Raw genomic sequence first — 20,126 nt, 5'->3', positions numbered from 1 at the left:
ACTTAAAAGCCCCCCCCCACTCTACCACCACTTAAAATCAGCGTGGGTACTGCAGGCAGAAAAACAAACAAACCCAATATCCCCCACCCACCCCATCGCTAGTGGGGTGTTGCTGTTTTGAATACTGCAGAATAAATTTGCTTTTGTGTTCTGCAGTCTTCTTAATATATGACATTTTAGATGCGTGCCATAGCATGAGTCTGACTCATACACACACATATAAGGTATACAAAAAAAGAACTTGCACCACAGACAGGCACAGGTGTTAAATTAGGCAGGGATGGATGACTAGTTAGCGGTGCCCTGCTGTGAAGGAATGTTTGGTGTAAAAAAGAAAAAAGAGGATTTAAAGAGGTTTTCCAGCTGTCTGACCTCCCACCTTTGACCTCAGCACAACACCCCACCACTATCCTTTCCTGCGCCCTCTGAAATTCATTCTCAAGTCAACGGCAACACAAAGTGATGGGTGGCGGGTCGTTGGTTGGAGTGAAAGGGTCAGAGGGTGGAGGGGTGTTCAAAGAAATGATCGCTGACTTTGTAGACATGCTGAAGTGAATGTGAAGAAAGAGAGAAGCATGGAACGCACATCTGAGAAGCCATGCATGTGTGGCCATTGTATGCGCCTCTTCTTATATAAGTGTAATGGACTGTATTTATATAGCACTTTTATAATCTGAACGACCAGGGCTTTACACTACAAGCCACATTGACCCATTCACACACATGTATAGCAATAATATACGTACAGTGCTGCTCTATCTTACCAACTTGAACTTCTATGCATACATCACTGGAGACAATTTTGGATTCAGTGTCTTGCCCAAGGATACTTCGATTGAACCGCCGACCTTCCGATCAGAGGACAACCCGCTCTACCTCCAGCCACAGCCGCCCCAGTGTGATGTTTGTGTGGGTTTCATGGAAACTCTGTTGTCTTATTGTCCGCTGCCTTCTCTCCTGGCTTTCACGCATGTGCGCGCCCGACATCCACAATAACCCTCTGTCTGCCACACAGACAAACCCTTTATTCCAGAGGTTGGGAGGCAAGTAAGGCCAATGGATAACACTGGCTCTGTGTTCCAATAATTTATAATGGAGGAATACATTAATATGGATCATGCTGTATTGTTACCTCCCACTGAACACCCCACAACCCCACCCCTCCACCCCTCACGGCGTACAGCATCAGCCAACCACTGGCTAAATGCTCTACAGGTCACATGAGGCGGCCTGAGCCCCAGTGTTCAGCCAAGGGACACGGGACTTTTCGCACTGGGCTGTCCGATGGTTATCTAGAAACTGTGAGGGGATTTTTGTGGGAAATTTTTCCCAGTCCTGAGCTTCTAAAACCACAGTGGCCGAAATTGTCTGAATATGGAGCTCTTCTTATGGGCCGTTGTTTCACTTGGCTTCACTTGAAATCAAGACATCTGAATTTTAAATACTCTCACATGGCGAGCTACTGTGCGCTGATGCAACTGTCCATATCGGTGTTTGTCTTTTTTTATTGTTTGGTTTCACGTGCCAAGCCATACTGGAAAGCAGGGCTTGGGTTTTTAGTTGAAAGTCACATTTGTCGCATTTGCTGCTGTCTGTTCCTCTTGCCTTTTTAAAGTGGCTGTAAAAAAAAAACAAAAAACAGTTGTCTTTCCCAGGCTTTCAGCGGTAGTGCTGGTGGTGGTGGGACTGTGATGAGTGGACTGACAGGCAGAAAGACAGAGTGTGGGTCAGCCGTGCCATCTGTCTCTGCTCTTTACAATGCTGTGTGATTGACAGGGGCACAGACACACCCCTAACCTCCAGGCCAAACAGGATCTAACCACAGCCTGCTGCACATGGAGTTACACAACACTAATTGCTATGGTAGTATGTTTATCTTCTTTCTTGCACATTGAACCATATAATCAGATTCAGAATCACTTTAATCAGGAAAAGTGAAAATTCAGCAATTTACTGTCATTTTGAACATTAGTGCAGAGACATACAAATTAAAATACTATGTGTAAGCAGCAGTGGGAATACCAGCAGTGCTTTGAGTGATGTCTTTTGGATATCTGCTGGCTTGATAGTGGTCAGATTTTAAAATTTCTGGTGCCGATCAATAATTTTCATGTTCACTCCACTTTGTAGTCAACAAGTAGCTAATAGCGCAAACGACTTCAAATTAAAATGTACCTTCCCTAATCACACATGGAAAAAGTTTAATCTTAGAAACTCAGGCTACTGAAGTGAGGTTACTAAATACCACTTAGCCCGCTGATGGGCTTTGGCCCAGTTTCAGAAACAAATTACCAAGATTAACTCTATTTTCAATTAATTACCTGGAAAAAAAGAGCCAGAAAAAAAAGATGACCACCCTTGATGAAAAGAGGGTTTCTTATCAACAGAGCCAAAAGAGTTTGCCCCTGTGTGTTGGAGTGTGTTTTCCCGCATCGCTGTGTCTTTGCATGTGCATGCGAGAGTTTGTATGTCTCTCTCTCACTCTCTCGCTCCCTCTCCTTCCTTCTCTTGAGACGTGCAGGATTAATCAAAATGCTGCCAGGACAAAAGGAGCCTTAGATATGAACCTTGAAAAAGCAGCCTTGCTTCAGCAATCGTTGGAGCCTCATATTATATTTAACTGAACGAACACTGCCCAAGCGGGTGAGGATTACATTTTGAATCCCAAGTTTCAAAATGTACAAAAAAAATGGACCCAATTTATTGCAGATGGATCCTCCTGGCTGAGAGTGCTGTCTTGTTTTTTCATTAAAAAATAAATATAAAAGAAACCAACTCTTAAGAGGTGTCGCTACCTCTCTACGCGTAGCATGTAATTATCCATCATTAAATAATAATTTCTGTAGGACTAGATCCTCAAGAGCAAAAGTTTTACTACCAGGCCCACAAATACTACATGACAATTTGGGAAACAGTGCTTTTCAACTTTCATCCTAGTAAGCAGAAAAACACTCTGCTATCAAGTACCCTTGATGGCTCTGTGGTACAATATTCTTCTCTAATCATCTGCCATGTTGAAACTCTCATGCAAATACTACAATCTGGCTAACACCTAATGATGTTGTGATGTTGCATCCCTCTGAAGCACGCAGGATTTTCAAGGTCCATATATTTAAATACCAAGTACTTAGTTACTACACTGAGCTCATTTGTTATACTGTACATTAGAAAAAAATCACACTTGATGTTCATTTACTGTATAAAAGAAAGATTGTATCATCGTAATTTTAACTTTTAAAGCAAAGGGCCAAAGATAGCTCCAGTTTCACTCACTTGTGAATTTGGTGAACATGCCAGCAGTCATTTTGTTGTGTAGGTGTCACAGCTTTTCAAATGGTATGCATCTCATTTTGGAAATGAAACTTCTCAAACCACACAGCAAATGTTACACGGTGAGTCCTGCCAATTACACAGAGGAGTTTTGGAGATATTTTCTAAGCACCCTGGTCTGCCAGTCTTTCCTTCCTCCGCCTCCTCTTCGATCACTTAGAATAATCTCATTCCCCGTCATCCGCATCCCATTTCCAGAATGAATATGAAGCGTGCTTCCCCAGCTGTCCCAGCTGCCCTTCAAAAACTTCTTTCCCCCCTCCTGTGGCAATTTTTAAAGGGCGTTCAAGCCTCTGGCCAGTCGGTGTGATGCTTGTCTGACTCTGTTGGCAGAGGGCCAAACACTGATGTCACCCATCCAACCCCTCCTTTCCCCAGTTCTGCACAGCAGTCTCCTTTGCACGCACACACACACACACATACACACACTACATCCTCAACCAACTGCCCCTTTATTGTCAGGGACTGTCTCACACCCCCCTGTCTCACCTCCCTTCTCTGGCTTCCAACTGTGGCCTGTATAGTGTGCCTATAATTAAAAGCCTCCCCTCTATATATAATGTATAATGGCACCCTCCCTTCCCAGACTCCTCTTAGCCGAGGTGACGGCCATCGCAGACAGTGCCACCTGTAACCTTTGGCCTGTATGAATGTTGGCAGCCAGCGCGACAGAGCAGGAGAGGCAGAAAAAAACCCCCAAAAAAACAAGTGTTCCTCTCTGTGTGTGCGGTTTGTGTGGCTTTCGTCTGCCAACTTGTGGCGTCGCAGTATGGCGAGGTTACACAGGAGACAGATAGTGTGTCACCCTCAGTGGTAACAAAATGGCTGTGCAATAAAGTCTGCATTTAGGAGGTCAGCTTGCAGCACGAGTCTCCCAGCTGCCAATCTGTTCGCCCCCGCTGCCCGACCCCGACGCTTGCCGCTGTGCACTCAGCCTCAACCGAGGTGGATTTCAGCTAAAAGCCTCACAGCCCTGAGTGTTTATTGGAAGGACAGTGCGGCCTCATAATGTTCAGAGTAAACCCATTTCCCGCCGATCGAACTCAAGGCAACACCTGGAGAAAAACAGAAGGTTGAAGATTCAGTGGGCTCTGGGTAATTTGGTCTCGATTCTTTTTGTAAACATCAATTTCCGTTTGGAAGTTGTCAGACACAACAGTCTATCTTTTGTTTTTCCCCGAAAAGCCACGGAGGCTGCCTGAACATTGATGAAACAAAATCACACAACACTGATGAGTCTGAGCTTTAAGAAGAACAATTTTGAAAACAAAGTCTCAGGCTGATTCATAAACCAAGAGTGACCCATCAACTGCTCTACTTTGAAGCCAACACTCATTTCACAAGAAAAGTTAGCAACTTCTAAGTTTAAAGAAAAACAAAAACTTTCAGGTGATTTTTCAGCAGTGCTTTGGAGCAAAAGAATCTCCTTTAGAAGGCAAACTGGAGCTCAAAGGGCTCACAAGATTCCAGAGAAAGGTTATGGTGCTCCCAGGGGGATAGCAGATGGCCGGCACAAGGTGTCTCAGAGGCGACAAGCACCATTTCTGGGCCTGGGAGGTTGGGAACAGTTGAGTGCAAAGGCTCATGGGAAAGCTACTCCAAGGAGAGGTTGCCAGGGCAGGGCATTCTGCAATCTCTTAATGAGGTCACAGCAGCGCAACTGCCCCTACCTATGCAAACAGCCGTCACTTTAGGCAAAAAAAGGGTGCTCATGCATGGAAGCAACAGAAAATATATTTCACATATGATATGCTCTGGAGTTTGCCCTGGAGGTAAAAATGTCCAAATATCAGTCAAGGTTGTATTGAGGGTGGCACAGTGTCCTTGAATGCACCTGCATCATCCAAATCACACATGTAGTGGAAACAGAAATAATGGTTACATTTGATGTCAGACCTTTGCACACCTTTGCTACCTGTTGCACAATAGTATTGAGCTTATGCCACTGTTGGATTTAATGTCAAAGCCAGTGCTCAAAATGTTAATGTCATTGACGATATCTCGAAACTTGTTTGAACACGTTCGCCTTTGCGTGAGCTCTTCTCCTTCCACCTGGGATTCCCTATGCATAGCGGTTAACGACAGGAACACCTTGTTTCAAAATCCGTCCGACACCGATCTCTCAGGATGGAAGCGGATGGCAACGAAAGAGTGAGGGAGGGAGGTAGATACTCACAGGGTGCATTTACATAATAGTCCTGCAGTTCCATGCAAATTCATGTGATTCCCTACCAAACATCTGCAATGCAAGCATAGTTTAGTATGCATGAGTTGGAGGGGGGGCGGAGGGGAGGGGGAGGGAGGAAATGAGGGAGAGGTGGAAGGGAGGGGGGTTAGATGGAGAAAAACGAAAACAGAGATGGAGGATTTGAAGGACGACTAGCCTAATCAGGGGGATATATTTAGAAGCCAAACGCACCTTCCTACGCACGGACACCCCCCCACCCCACCCCTCCCCTGTCTCTCATACCATGTGTACGTCTCCTGCATTTACATACTGTACCTTTTAGGTATTACAGGACAGTGTGTGGTGGAGTTGGGTTTTCCCTTTTATTTTTTCTCATGGAAGATTTTGCCTTAAGATTAAGCCAATGTAGTGATGCAGAAAGCTAAAAAGGTGCAGCAAGGAAGGGAGGGAGAGAAGGAGAGACAAAGAGCGAGAGAGAGAGCAGGGAAACCTTACCAATGACACATGGAATCAATACTGTTAGGATTTCAGCATGGTGAAAAACAGATGGCTGCTATAGACTTCTTTTATAGCTGAGGTTGGGGCGTGTGTGTGTGTGGGGGTGTGTGTGTGTTGTGGGTGTGGGTGTACCTCTGCTTCTCACAGACTCGCACACACACACAATTACACATAGGTACAGAAACAAATAAATTATATAGACACATTTAAAAGAGTTCACAGTAAATTATTACACAGTTATATACCAAATGCACACATAAAAGTGCAAGGAAACAGAGCAATGGAAAATCATCTGCATACATAAGTTAACATATGCAAATACAAACTACTATGAATATAAAGTACTATACACATACTGTTTCTGCACAGATAAATACGCATACATGTCTCATACATGTATAAATACATACTAATAGTTATAAGCACACAAACACATGGACAAAATTGTTCACTGAGGCACAAATGCACAAGCAACACTGACACATACAGTACAACACACAAATAACCTAGTTATAACACACAAGCACACACATGACACGCACACACTGATGCAATGAATGGATCTGGATCTTACATCTTCGTTGGTCTGTAAGATATGAATCAATGAAAGGCAGTAAACTGGTGGAGGTAAAAGCCTGTAACTCGGGGCTGATGCGTAAAAACTTCATTTAAGGTGAAAGACTGCAGAGCGAGAGACAGCAGCTGAAGGCTGAACATAAACAGCAGTCAGCAGATAGCAGAGTTTAGAGAGGGCCACGAAAAAGGCAGCATTTGCTGGAAAATTTGTATTTCTCCATCATCGTACAAGAGAAAACAACACGATTGACTCTGGCTTATTTTCATAACAGTCACGTGCTGAGACAGCCTCGTTCTTTTTTTCTTCTAAATCAAAAACTGATGATAGAGAGTGATTGCATGCCAGACTGTGGATTTTTTGTCAGCCAGAATATTTTAAAATACACACAGTATCGTCCAAGAAAATGAAATGTGTCTACTTTTGAGTGAAGTTTAGATTGTGTTGACCTATACCCTTTACATATACCCTTTACTGGGGGGAACACTGCATTGCGAGATCCATCTTTTTACCCTGATGCTGTCCACTTATCAGAGTAACCACTACTCTGCATGATATTTCAGCGCGCCAGTGTTTGTATAAGAGTTGCAGGAACTGGAGCAAGTGTTGCTTGCCTGAAACATGTACATAGAAAATGGTATGTTATTACACAGCAACCAGACAATGACTACAATTGTGCAGTTTGGAAAGGTCAGTCAGAAAAATGAGGATCTACAGTACATTAGCTATAATGTCTGGCTACCAGTAGCAGCTAATATTATGTTAGCTGCTTTTATCAACAATTTAACCAAAACAACATCACTTGTCAGGAACAAACATATTAACAGTCATGTAGTGTCATCCACACCTGTACATATAAGGTGTTTCAAGTCCCCATTTAAAGCTCAGCTCAGTGCTCAACTAATAACTGTCAGTTCACCATCAGGCGGCTGTCAAATAAGCAATGCTAATGGGAATATCAAAATATTTATTTGTGGTCGCCAACATAATAATGAGGATTTTTCTGTGGTTATGTAACATTACATGATCAAAGCGGCTAGCATAGCATTAGCTGCTAATGGTAACATTATCCTCTTAGCAGTGACAGGGACATTTGGACTTATTTTTCTAAGACAGTTTGCCTCAACCTCTTCCTCATAGAGTAGAGGGGCCAGTACTAACCATCCCTGAAGAATCAGCAACATCGCTACCAGGCTGCAGCAGGGAGTCACTGTGAACAGGGTTTTTCAATAGTCCTGGAGCCATAATCTGATGTCGTTGAGACACCCACTCTAACTAGTAAGAAGTAGAAACCAAACAATTCATGAAAAACACACTCCTTTGGAAAGCCCAACCTTTTTTTTTGTGGACTAGACAAACACAGAAAATATTCTTTTTGAAGTCCTGGACTTCAAACTATCAGTTTTGATCATCAAGTCCAACCAAACTGAGGTGTTTTGACTGTGTGTGAAGTGAGCTTGCTGCTCACCTCATAAAAGGGATTATTAATGTGGTCCCTCAGGTGATAAGTAGTTGTTTTTCTGCCTGTGAATGCAACTTCCTATCTTTACAGTGTGTATGTGTGTGTTGGAACAAGTGTAACACTACAGTGTGTATGAGTGGATGGAAATAGCTCGGTCCTTTGATGTCACTGGTCTCAGAGTCTCTTATCAAGGAATCCATACTTGTATCTTCAATCACTGTGTGGGATTTGCTTTCTCCTTTTTAATTTTTTCTCAGCCCATTGTGGCATGTGTGTAGGTGTGTGCATGTGCACACACTTGATATCTATTGGCTCTCATTTCATGCTTATGGTGGAAATTCCCATCTCCCCTTCCCTTCACTGCCTTTCTCAGTCTCAGTAATCAAATGCATTAGTATCAATATTGCATGGGGAAATGAGCTGAATTTAAAGCTTGACCATGTCAAAGTGTGAGTCCCTGATAGCCAGTGACTGCCACCACTCAGTGGAAATTGTGCCACCATTTTGGCAGTAATTATTGAAGCATGGTGACTGGTTAACATCTGGAGAGATGTACTGCTTTCACTGGGAGGAAAAAGTTTTAGCTGCAGAATATAGTCATTGCCCATCAGTGAGAATAACCTAGAGATTAATGAATAGACTTTGAAAATATAAGGTTTTCAGTCTGATTTAAAAAAGCAGCAATATTTCAGTGCATTTCTTTTGTAAATAATATATTATAGTGCATTTTATAGTACATTGCTGCTTTAAGCAGTTTTAATGTTATGTATTTAGAAAGATGCCAAAACTAACAAGGCCTCGCAATGTTTTTTCCTTATGAGTGCGTATAAATAACACAACAAATGCTAAACAGCATGAGCATCCCACTGAAGCGGCACCTGATGAATGTTAAGTCTGTAATTCTCTCAACTGTTATACCTGGTTTGGTTCAGCAACTTATGGAAAAAATATGCTCAACTTGCAGTCCTACAACATTAACTTTTGTGCAGTTGCACAGGACTTTTGTGAGTTTACTACTTGGTGAGAGTTAGGAAAGTTAATTAGAAAACTTTGGGCAAAGTGAACACATCCATATTTTGCCAGTGAGAATTTGAAGATGCAGCCCCACTGTCACAAAGTTGCTGCTGATAATGATTTTTCCCTCATTATCTACAGCCAGGGTCACTGAGAGATGATTTGGTGGGTTAGCAAAACATCTTAAGTTATTGCTGCTAGCAGTGGCATGTGAGTTTGTAGTGCTTTCACTTTTCTATTGCCCATCTTGTACAAGCTATTACAAATTATCTTGATTTCCCTCAGAAACAAGTAATTTGTTGCAGTCATCCTAGTCACACTGACATCTGCAAAACATGACCATTAGCAGTTTCCTCTCGATCACAGTCTGTAATGTGGAGGCAGCTGAGGTAATGGTGAGGGTTTATCAATCGATTGGCCTCTCTGCTAGCATTGCCAGAATGCTAAAGACTCTCCTCTGCCCATTTCTAGAGAAAAAGTGATGAGTGCTTTTAGCGAGCGTTGACAGGTTTTCCCATGGAGGGAGAAACATGCTGTGCTTCCCATATCATGTCTTGCTTTTGAGCAAACAACTGCTTTAGCAACATGTTGGCATCTTTGCTCAGAGCTGCATTTGCTGCTGAGGTTAAAATTTTGCTTTGGTGAGCTTTTAGCTTCCCCAATCCCTCAGGGATTAATAAAGAATATGTGTGGGCATGTATGTATCTTCTATTTACAGTTTAGAAAAGAAGGAAGTATTGAGCTGAGTAGACAGTGTCTGTGGTTAAACCTGAGCCTACACATGGCCTATGGATATGTTTGGCGAAGCCGTTTAGCAACAATAGCTGTTGTAATTGTGTTGTGAAGTTTGTATAGCAACTAGAGGTGGAGACAGTATACTGTACCCTAAGGGGAGGGCCATAAATCAAAACCTAGTCATATTGTGAACATATATAGAGTAATTCCCTGCAGGCATGGCAAGATTCCCTCTACCTACACCACTGTTTACACTCAGAACAATAGGGGCATCATTCAGAGGTCCCCAAGACAATTTAATACCCCCCACCTCCCATTCTGTCTATTCATGTTTCTGTATTTCCCTCAGTTCTCCAATGACATCACTTGCCCTCAGGGCCAAGAAAGGGAAAAAAAAAAGAAAAAAAAGCATGGACACATATCAGTCGTGTGCATGTAGTATTGAGTTGAAAGATGAACCGAGCATCTGAAAGACACCTCGCACTTTTCTGGCATGGTGTAGCCACAAAAGAACTATTGTTGATCTTTCCCTTTGTGTTTATGTAAGAGCACGTGCCACACGTTCTTGAATTTCTCTGTTTGAATTACATATCTAAACAAAAATGAGTGTTGAGGGGCCAGTAGCCTTTCACGGTTATGTGTGAGTTTGTGTCTCATACGGGTTTTGCTGTATGCATTTGTGGTTTTATTTTAAGCATTCCCTCTGTTGCATGCGTCTGGTTTGTTTTCATCCAGCCAGTTGAAGAGCCAGTAGCTGTAGTAGTGAAGGGTGGGGCACTTGTATATCCCCACTGTCTGAGGTGCTTGGTTACACTGCAATTAGCTGTGGTTCTCTGCCTCTCACAAGGCCACAGTCACAAACATACCCTTTAAAACAGCTGCATATATTTACCTTTCAACTCCTCTGACAGTTTAGCAGCTTGATTTGGCCTATGTAATCACATATTTTTTTTGAGTAAGCAGATTTCATTTTATTTTATTTCATTTCATTAAATTAAGGTGATGTAAGCTGTTGTAGATCAAGATTGTGGGTTAGTCAGTGTTGCCCCCATTTCTACTTCTAATAAAAGATGACTAAGATAACTGAGATCAGGATATAATTGAAACATATTTTGTAAATAATGATGTAATAGATGTAGTTTTATGTGTAAGTGATTGCTATACCCTTTCATTCCACTGGTATAATTGACCTCTAAAGTCACTTTGTCTTAGCCAATGTGCTTATGATCCTGATTGCATATGACGATTATAACTGCCTCACAGTTATGCTACTATTGAAGAACATTCAGTTCACATTTCAGCCACTGACAGTCTTGTCAAAAGCAACTTGCAGTGAGTTAGCAGGTAAGGATTTTATGATGTGTTCAGTGACAGTTTGAAAGTAGCTGTTTCATGGATCAAATCTTAAACCTGTGCTGACAGAATATTATCTTTCACCTCTTGGTTACCTGGATAAAAAAAAGTTGCTTCAGGGGCCTCCACGATAGACTGCACACTGTCTGCACAGTTTGTACTATTTTGCCCTGTTAACCACCCAGTGTGCAGGTAATTAATCTCACTTTTAGAGAGTCGCCCTCACCTCTCACGTAGGCTCAGCTGAGTAGTAGCATCCCTGGAGCTGGGAGGAGTTCAGCATCTTGCACAAGGACGCTAAAGCAGGGCAGGTGCTTGGTGACATGGGAGCTTGAACCCGAATCCTGTGATCTGGGTCCTCTGAGAGTGAACAGTTTTGTGCTTTCGTGGTCACAGCTTGATTGCTGAGACAGACACAGCTCTCAGCTGAAGTGTCCTTTAGCAAGACCTCTGCGCCTTTTCAAAGCTAAAGCTTACCTGCTCACACATCTTGTTGTAAGATGCTCTGGATATGTGTGTCAGCTGAATGTCAGATATATTGGAAAAAAAAGAAAAGAAAATGAAATTGACTAATTCATTATATTCATGTCATGGATCTCTTGGTTCTCCCTTTCTTTGTCTCTTTATTCACGTCTTTTTAATTAAAGAGTATGTATAACCACTCGGAGGTGGCTCTGTGCTGCACCAGACATATCAATGAGAGAGAGAGAGTGTGTGTGTGGTGGGAGGCGTCCCTGGTCCTTCTGTGTAGGCTGGGGGATTAATGGCAATTTGACTAAAACAAAGAGACGGTGCCTGGAATATCATTGGGTGCCTGTGTAATTACAAGGCAATGAGATAAGCAAATAACGACAAGATCAGGCGATTAGGAGAAAAAAAAGAAAGAAAACAGTGACTCCCCTGCTAATTAAGGGATGTGAGAAGATGCTGGTTGCGAGATGAGGAGGTTAAAGGGTTTGGGAACATGTCACTTTGCTTCCAGTTGTGTCACTGACACCTTATTACCTTACTTCCATTTAAGTGTCAGCAGCAATGAGTGGTTGTGAAAAGCATGGCAGAGTGGCCTAGTTTGCATGTTGATCAAAAGTCACATGTTCTGTCATTGTGGGCTGAACCACTACCTTTTCCCTCCAGGTGGCTCTGGCTAAGATAATCTTGTCAGATGCTCAAAATTCATTTAGTTTGGCTCCATTTTTAAGGAATTTTTCTCCCAGCTAGAGCTGTTTTAATAGTCAAAGTTGATAACAAAAAATTGTAATTCATTTTTCTTTCTGTCTTTTCGTAGAGTGCCAAGCCGTCCTGCGTGAAGACCCCAGCCTTCCCTGCGCAGTCGGGGCCTCGGCTCTCCGGCCAGGTCAAGGATCAGTCCCGCCCCACCCCTCCCTGCCCCACCCCCTTTCCCTACTGGAGCCACGATGGCCACCAGCGGTGCCCCTCGCCTCTCCTTGCCACTCCTGCTGCCTGTCACCACGCTGCTGCTATCACTGCTGCTCACCAGCTCCCACGCCTTATGTAAGTATCGAGACATTGACTAGCTGTACAGCAGAATATCTGATACACTGGTTAAAAACTCAAAATATCTGATACACTGGTTAAAAACTCAAAAACAATTATGTGGAGGATAGGAGTTTATAGACAGTCTCTGCTTGTGCCTCTGCCAAAGAAAATAAGAGCGGCACCACAGTGTCAAGAGCTGGGTCTTACTTTTGGGCATTTAGCTGATGTGCTTATAATGACTGAGCATGTAAGGCCTTGCTGATAGTGCTCAAGGAGACCAGGGCATGTAGCTGCTGATAGACATGCCAGCTGGTGGACAGATTGACTTCAGCCCCACCTTGACTATTTTAAATTGCAGATATCTCAAAATATTTACCATCCATTCATGATGCCTGTTTGTATAAATTGCACTCCATAACTTCCCATGTTAGTAACAGAGGAACGTCGGTAGTCTCTTATCCCACCCTGTCAACTCCTGCTTAGGATTTGTTCTGCACCATTTCCCCGTTAAGATGGGCTTAGAGCAGCATTAAGGAGACAAAACAAAGAGGAGGCTGTGCAGAGAAATAGAACAAGAGTGATGGCGAGGTGGGGAGACTCCCCCTTGGGTTTCATTGTTTGTAAATCCTGTGTGTATGTGTGTCTGTGTGTGTGTGTGTATGTGTGGGTAAGTGTGTCGGTGAGTATGTTGAAGGATTATACATGTATGAAGTGGTGAATGCATGTGTGTAACACTGTGAACTTGTGTGTGGGAGGGGGTTCAATGACAAGCTCATGCTTGTTAGATTGTATGTCTGTTAGCTAACTGTAGATACCCACAACCCATGCAACATGTAAATGATGTGTGTGCATTGCACACAATATGTTTTGGAAGGCAGGAGTACCTAATTTTGATCTAATCTCATCTTCGCTCTGTACAAAAATATATCTTTTGGGAGAAAAAGTTAATGAGTAGCTAGTCCTAGCATGTAAATAAAGAGCAAGTTTGTACCAGGGACCTTTTCACATGAGCAGCAGGGATAAACAAATTGCAAAACTAGATTAGGTCTGCAAAACATAATGAAATGAGGAAGATCAAATCAAAAAGACAGAATTTTTTGAGTCTTAAAATAGCATGTGATATTTCATACATATTGTTTGACAATGTAAGTGCCACAATTGAAATTTATAGGGAAGTTGAGCTTCATTTTTCTGTCTATTTTAGATCATTTGCGAAATTAATTGCATTTTCCGCATTGTTATCTCAAGCCTATAAGAAAAGATAAGATAAGATCACTTTACTGATCACCACAGGGGAAATTCACTTTTTACAGAAACTCAAAAGCAGAAGAAAAAGGATAAATAAAAAGTATACACTATACACTATCCTATTCTTTCCTTCCTCTCAGTGTCTGACATTCAGTGAGTATATTCTTAGTGCTTCATGATAACATGAAGAGGACTTGATTTTTTTCATGTTGCAACAGAGCTGTCTACTTTTGATTGCATGGTGGTTTGAGTGTCTGGTAGCATAATTTGAGTGCCTTTCAGCTCAGCTGGCTGAAAACATTTCAAAATTCCACTCAGACAGATGTCAAACAGAAAGAAGAGGTCTTTACACTCATTTTCAGGGCGAAAGTAAAGCAAAGGTGCAAAAGCTCCTTGTCTTAACATGTTACTTGTTAAGAGTTTGTTGCGTTAAGTTCACTCACTCACTGTAAGGACTTGGGTATTCCTCCTCCAGTTGTACTTGTTCACAGCCTCTGTTTGCTCACAGTGGTTTAAATAACATCCAGTGCAGTCTGCTTCATCTTTGATTGAGATTAGCTTTCCCTCTCTCTCTCTCTCTCTCTCTCTCTCTCTCTCTCTCTCTCTCTGTCTGGCTCGCTCGCTCCGCTGTCTCTCTCACTCTCTCTCTCACACACACACACATATACACGCACAAATACACTAACAGCAGGGCTCTTTTCCCCATCTGTCAGTATCTGCCAGTCTTTGTCTGCTCTGCCTGTGGATATGATCACCGTTTTTGTCAAGCTCTTTCACTCTGTCTTATTGTTTCTTGCTCATATTCGCACTTTCTTTAGTTTTTTGTTGTTTTCTCGTCCCTTCCCCCTGCTGGCCACACAGATACAGGCTCGCTCTCTCTTCCTCTCATCTCTCTTAGGGGCCACGCAGCGTTGGCCCGACTATTATGTATATGCACACACTCTCAGACTGTCTTCTTTTGCTCTCTCTGATTGTTTTTCACACCCACATACACAACAGCACACACACACACACACGCACACACACACACACACACACACACAACACACACACACACACAAACACACATACATACACACACACAACCCAGTGGTGCAGTTGTCCAATTATATTCACTCCCACCTGGTGGACTGAGAGAATTGGACGGGTAGGGGTTGGGGGGGGGAGGCAAAGACACCAACCCCCACCTGGTATCAACACTTCCACTCCCTCACATCCACACACCCACACACAGTAGATGGCTTTTTTTTTTCAGAAATGGCCAGCTGAAAGCATGATGTCATCCCTTACTCTCACATCCCTTCCTCTTTCCATCTCTCTCTTTCTCTCTCTCTCTCTCTCTCTCTCCGCCCTTCATCCCTTTCCATTTACACTCATAAATCACTGTGAGAAGGAGACATTTTTAATCAAAAGAGAAAGAAAGATGGCTCAATAAATCGCACCACCCCAACCTTAATAAAGCCTGGCTCCCTGTTTGTGTCTGTATGTCTATATTTGTTGGCATGTTTGCATAACATTTGTGTTTGTGCTTGTGTACTGTATGCATGTGTGCAAAGGCAGAATCATACTAACGCGTGAAGTGTTGCCCGAGCTTTGTCGTAGGTAGCTATAGCGTATTTAGTGCATCATAGATCTATAATATTTGTTGTAGCACAGGAAAAAAAACTAGATGGCAGTGTTGTGCATTCACTTTATGAGGAAAGAGCCAAAGTAATCGTGGTAACATTGATATTAATTTTAATTTTTATGTTGTTTTTTGTACCTTTTAACTAAAAAGCCTTTCTTCCAAGAGTCCATAAATAACAATGATTTAAAAATATACAAAGTGCAGTTTAGACGCTCTGTTTTTTGCTCTGAAACATTTGCAGGCAAACATGAAAATCCTTTAGTTTCTGATAAAACATAATCAAAGTTATTTTCTATCTTTGGCCAATAACTGGCAAAATAGCAGTAGTTTTGAAAATGGAAATCAAGTCAACTATTTATAGAATTTCTGCATAACTGCAACTCAAGGAACTTTTCAGTCATGATTAAAGGGAATAAGCATCAAACAAAGACCCTGCACCACTGAAAGTTCTAAGTTCAAAGTATATAAACTGTTTCATAGTACAGTACAGTTAAAAGTTGTCTTTATTTTATTTATTTATTTATTTTTTTACCTCAGCCATCGAAAGGTTGTGTTTCTGATTAAGGATGCTGATTAAAATGTCTCAGTGACTGTTGAAACTGTGGGAATTGAAACTGAAGTTATTAAATGTGTGAATACTAGCTTGTAATATTAGTTTCTTGATCTATGAGCCATGGGCTGAGAGGGTTGCCATGGTGTTCGCCATTTCCCACACACAAAAAATGGTCACACAATACACATCATTGGACACCAGGGGCCCAAAATACCTTGACCTCTGGCACGATTACAGTTCTTGTTAAGACCAGTCGTGTTCCATATGTGACCTTTAGGAGTTGATGTAACAAGGTGTAACAAAAAGAATTATTTCTCATATGGTGTGAAAAATTAGTGTCCTGTAGTTCCCCCATTATTTGCCTTATTGCCTCATGTTTTAATAGGCCTAAATTCATATTTTCCTCACTTACGGGAATGAAAGGATAAAACCTTTTCATTCATTTCCAGCACAATTTCTTTTCCTCCATTCTACTTGACTTCTCTTGAATTAAGTGACACAGTTTTTCAGTGTTGTATTTGAGTTTGTGTGTCTCAACAGCATTTTTTGGTCAACATTTTTTTCTGGCTTTTTACCCCCTCACTTTTTCCTTCTCTTTTCTTTGAGGCCTTTAGAGTCCTCAACAGTAGCATTCTTGGCAAAACACTCCTAATAGTAATTGGCCAGAACTCACAGTGATGGGGTGAGGGTGTTCAATTATTTATATTTCTTTGAAGCTGCCAATTGAAAAAAGAAGAAGAAGCCCCTTAGTGGAGCTGTTATTTTCTTGTTCTTGTTCCGTACATCTCCCGTCTCTGTTTTTCTTCTCCTTGTTTCTCTCTATTGCTCTCTGTCTTTCCTTATCCCTCACTCACTCCTTATCTTTTCCAGTCAAATTATGTTTGAGCCAACACTGTCAAGTTAATTCTGTCAATTTAATTTTGTGCACCCTGCTGTTTTGCACGCTTAACCCCGTGCTTTACTCTATACACTGTTTTTCCTCTCAAATGAGAAGAAAACACGTTAATTTTTAATTGTGTTACAGGCATGAAGCTCTGCCTCAAGTTTCCTGTTGACGCTGTCTACATTTTGAGGGGGGTTATGGGGTGAATTCTCAGAGCTGTACACTTACAGAAAGCAGAGGAAAACAGTTTTATTTAGTGGTGCAAGAAACCATCTTTCCCTTTCTTAGGTGTCCATTTTAGACAGACTTCACATGTGCAAACTTGCTTCTGTAATATTTATGACACAAGACAGCTGAACAATGGTAGACAAGAAACCACCTATTTTAGCCCCATTTAAATGATTTACAGTGCTGAAAGAACAAACAACTAATCAACAGTGCAGCTCCAGTCCCAAATGGCTGATTACCAAGAGGTCACCTACATACAGCGGACGCCATCAGCCATCAAATTAGCTCAAAAAGAAAATCTAGTCAGTGTAATTCATTTTATTGAAATGTGCCTCTAAAAGCACAGTTTTGGTCAGCACAATGGATCAAGTAAATGTTCTTCAGTCATGCAGCCATGGTGTAGGTGATGCTTATCTCTTTCCTTTGTTTCCACTAACATGCTTCAGTAGCTTGAGCGATGTTATATGAACACAGTTTGACAGAACAATACGACTGATAGAAGTGCATGAAAAATGCTATCCTTTGATTATTTTTTTTTGTCTTCCAGCAGAGAGGAATTCAACCCACCACCAGGGTAGCTTTTAAAATAACAATGCCTCCAATGCTTTGATGAGCAAATGTAGATCCTCAAAGGTTTTTTATTCCACTCAGGAAACGTGTTGGTCCACAAATTTTTCAAACCTTCTGCACAGGTAGAGACTTTTTCTTGTATATAGCTTTACGTGGATTCAAATGTAGACAAAGATGCAGTCTGTGTTTTCCAGTTTTTATGTTTTATTTTCAGTAGAGTGATAGAAGATTGTTTTCCCTCCATTTTCTTTATTCTCTTTTTCCTTGTTTTGATCAGGAGGTGTCCTCTTCATTTAATGAGCCAACAAGTGTCGATTGCCTCAAGTGAGTCTCCAAATGACACAAAATTGTTCCCAATTCACCTCCTCCGTGTGTGCTCTGTGGCCATTTTGAAATCAGACACACACTTAAGCCTAATTTCCCTCCTCTCTCTCTCTGAGGAATCGAGCCTATTTATTTCCAATGGGCTGAAAGACACTTAGTGTCTTTTGCTTTTTTTCCCCTTTAGCCTTCAACAGTGGTTTCAGTGGGACCAATTCGTGCATATTACAAGTGCGCCCCTCTTTTAGAAATGTAGCTTCGCTGTGACAGCAGTGTGGTCGGGCAAAGTTTTTCACCTCTGGGTACTAACACTCCAGAACTTATTTTATACTGGGTTCCCACATCCCACCACAAGTCCCTAATGGACTGCAAAGTCTGAGCCCTACAAGTTTGTTTGGAGTGCAGTCGACATAGATGGCACACTGTATGATGCAACGGCAAATGGTTTGCACAAAAACATATTTTTACTCATTTCATGTGCTGCTGAAGTCTTTGTTTTGAAGTGAAAAAATAAACTCCCATTGAAGAGTTTTGACAGTGTAAATCTGTTGCTTTGAGAACTGTCTTAAAATATGTAATTACTCTTGAGTAAGGCTTTTGCTTCCACTTGTATCAAGGTAAAATCATTTGTTACATGAAAAAAGTTTAATTGTATTAAAACAGGTAACCTAATCTCATCCTGTCTTTTTACTAATTTGTTGAAAGGAGAATAAGATTTTAAGATCCCATTTGAGGTTACAAGACAATTTTCCACTGTGGAAACTGGCTGTACAATCCAGGCAGCACAAAGTCTCTCTGTGAATCATTGCCTCCGCAACTGCTTGGCACCCCAGCTGCCCCAAGAGCAAATCCCAATTAGCCTTTCTTCCTTATATTTTAATTGGAAAAGCAACTGTTTCATTAACCCGTTAAGCTTGCACAGCCATAGGAATGGAGCCTGACCCAAAACATGCCCTGTGGAATATGGCCGCAGCTGAGATTAGACAGTATTTTTTTTTTTTTTGTCCTGACTGGCAGAGCTTGTATGCTTATTTTAAGAACATATTCAGACAATTTCAGACATTCATACCTCACCAGCACAATCACAGTGTTACACGATTTTCCCCTTCAGCATCACTGCTGTGAGTTAAGCGTACTGCTCAAGAGTACCTTGGCAACAGATAAAGAGAGAGGGAATGCGCTTATCTTCCAGTTCTCTATTATGACAGGTGCTGCTAGATTTAGCTGATAATATTTCATGGAAATGCAGTGCCCCCTGTTATAAAATGAGTTAAATATTATACAGGATCTCATTATCAGACATGACATTGTTGATTAAATGGCTGAAGAAATGTTAGCCCTGTTGTTCAAGCTTAAAATCCTCGCCTTTTCATCTTCTAAGTTGGCTCGTGCTGACGCTACCAAATTGTCCAACAGAAATTGGCAGGAGACGAACCAACTTTCTTTTTATTCCTTCCTCTCTTTCTCGCCTGGTTCAAGTTTGCAGCAGTCTGCCGGCCTTTGTTGGCTGTGATTACGTGTGAAAAACTCCAGACAAGACAAAGCAAGACAAGTTTAGAGTAAAGGCTTGGTTTCCATAGCGATGGCGCTTGCCCAGGCAGCCTGTGAGAATTGGTCCTGATTGATGGGGCTTGGTTGTTTAAGGCTGTAGGGTGTGTGGTGTTTGTGTGTAGGAGCGAGTGGGGGAGAGAGACTATGAATGTCTGTTTGTATGTTTGTTTGTGTGTTTGTGTTCCGAGCATCCACTTGAATGCACATTTGGCTGAATCTGTCTATGTATCTGTCTGTCAGTCGCTCCATCCCACTGTTTTGTGTGTATGTGCTGATTCAGGCTGGTGGGGCTTTAAGTCAGGTCCAGGACTGATGGACAGGCGGCTCTAGCAGCTTGGCGGCCTGCTGAGTCTTATGGATAGCTGTTAGGCAGATACTGCAAGCTAGTAAATCTCTACACTTCAGAGGTCCACATGGCTGTAGTTCAGCGTCAGCAACATCTCTCTCTACTGCTGGTCCACCTGACTTGGATTATTAACACTACACAGTGGCTT

General features: G+C 42.0%; 1 protein-coding gene across 1 annotated transcript in view; it reads left to right on the top strand.

Moving 5' to 3' along the window:
* The window catches only part of ptprsa (protein tyrosine phosphatase receptor type Sa), a 173,701-nt gene that overhangs the window by 31,040 nt on the left and 122,535 nt on the right, over window positions 1-20,126 (top strand). The window contains 1 exon segment of the mRNA XM_051077337.1: window positions 12,440-12,666. Coding sequence (XP_050933294.1) covers window positions 12,570-12,666 — 97 coding nt within the window. The 5' untranslated portion in view covers window positions 12,440-12,569.

Source organism: Lates calcarifer, linkage group LG17 (assembly GCF_001640805.2).
Source record: "Lates calcarifer isolate ASB-BC8 linkage group LG17, TLL_Latcal_v3, whole genome shotgun sequence".
Taxonomy (NCBI): Eukaryota; Metazoa; Chordata; class Actinopteri; family Centropomidae; genus Lates; species Lates calcarifer.
The sequence above is the reverse complement of the archived record's forward strand: the minus strand, read 5'-3'. Positions and strand labels throughout refer to the sequence as shown.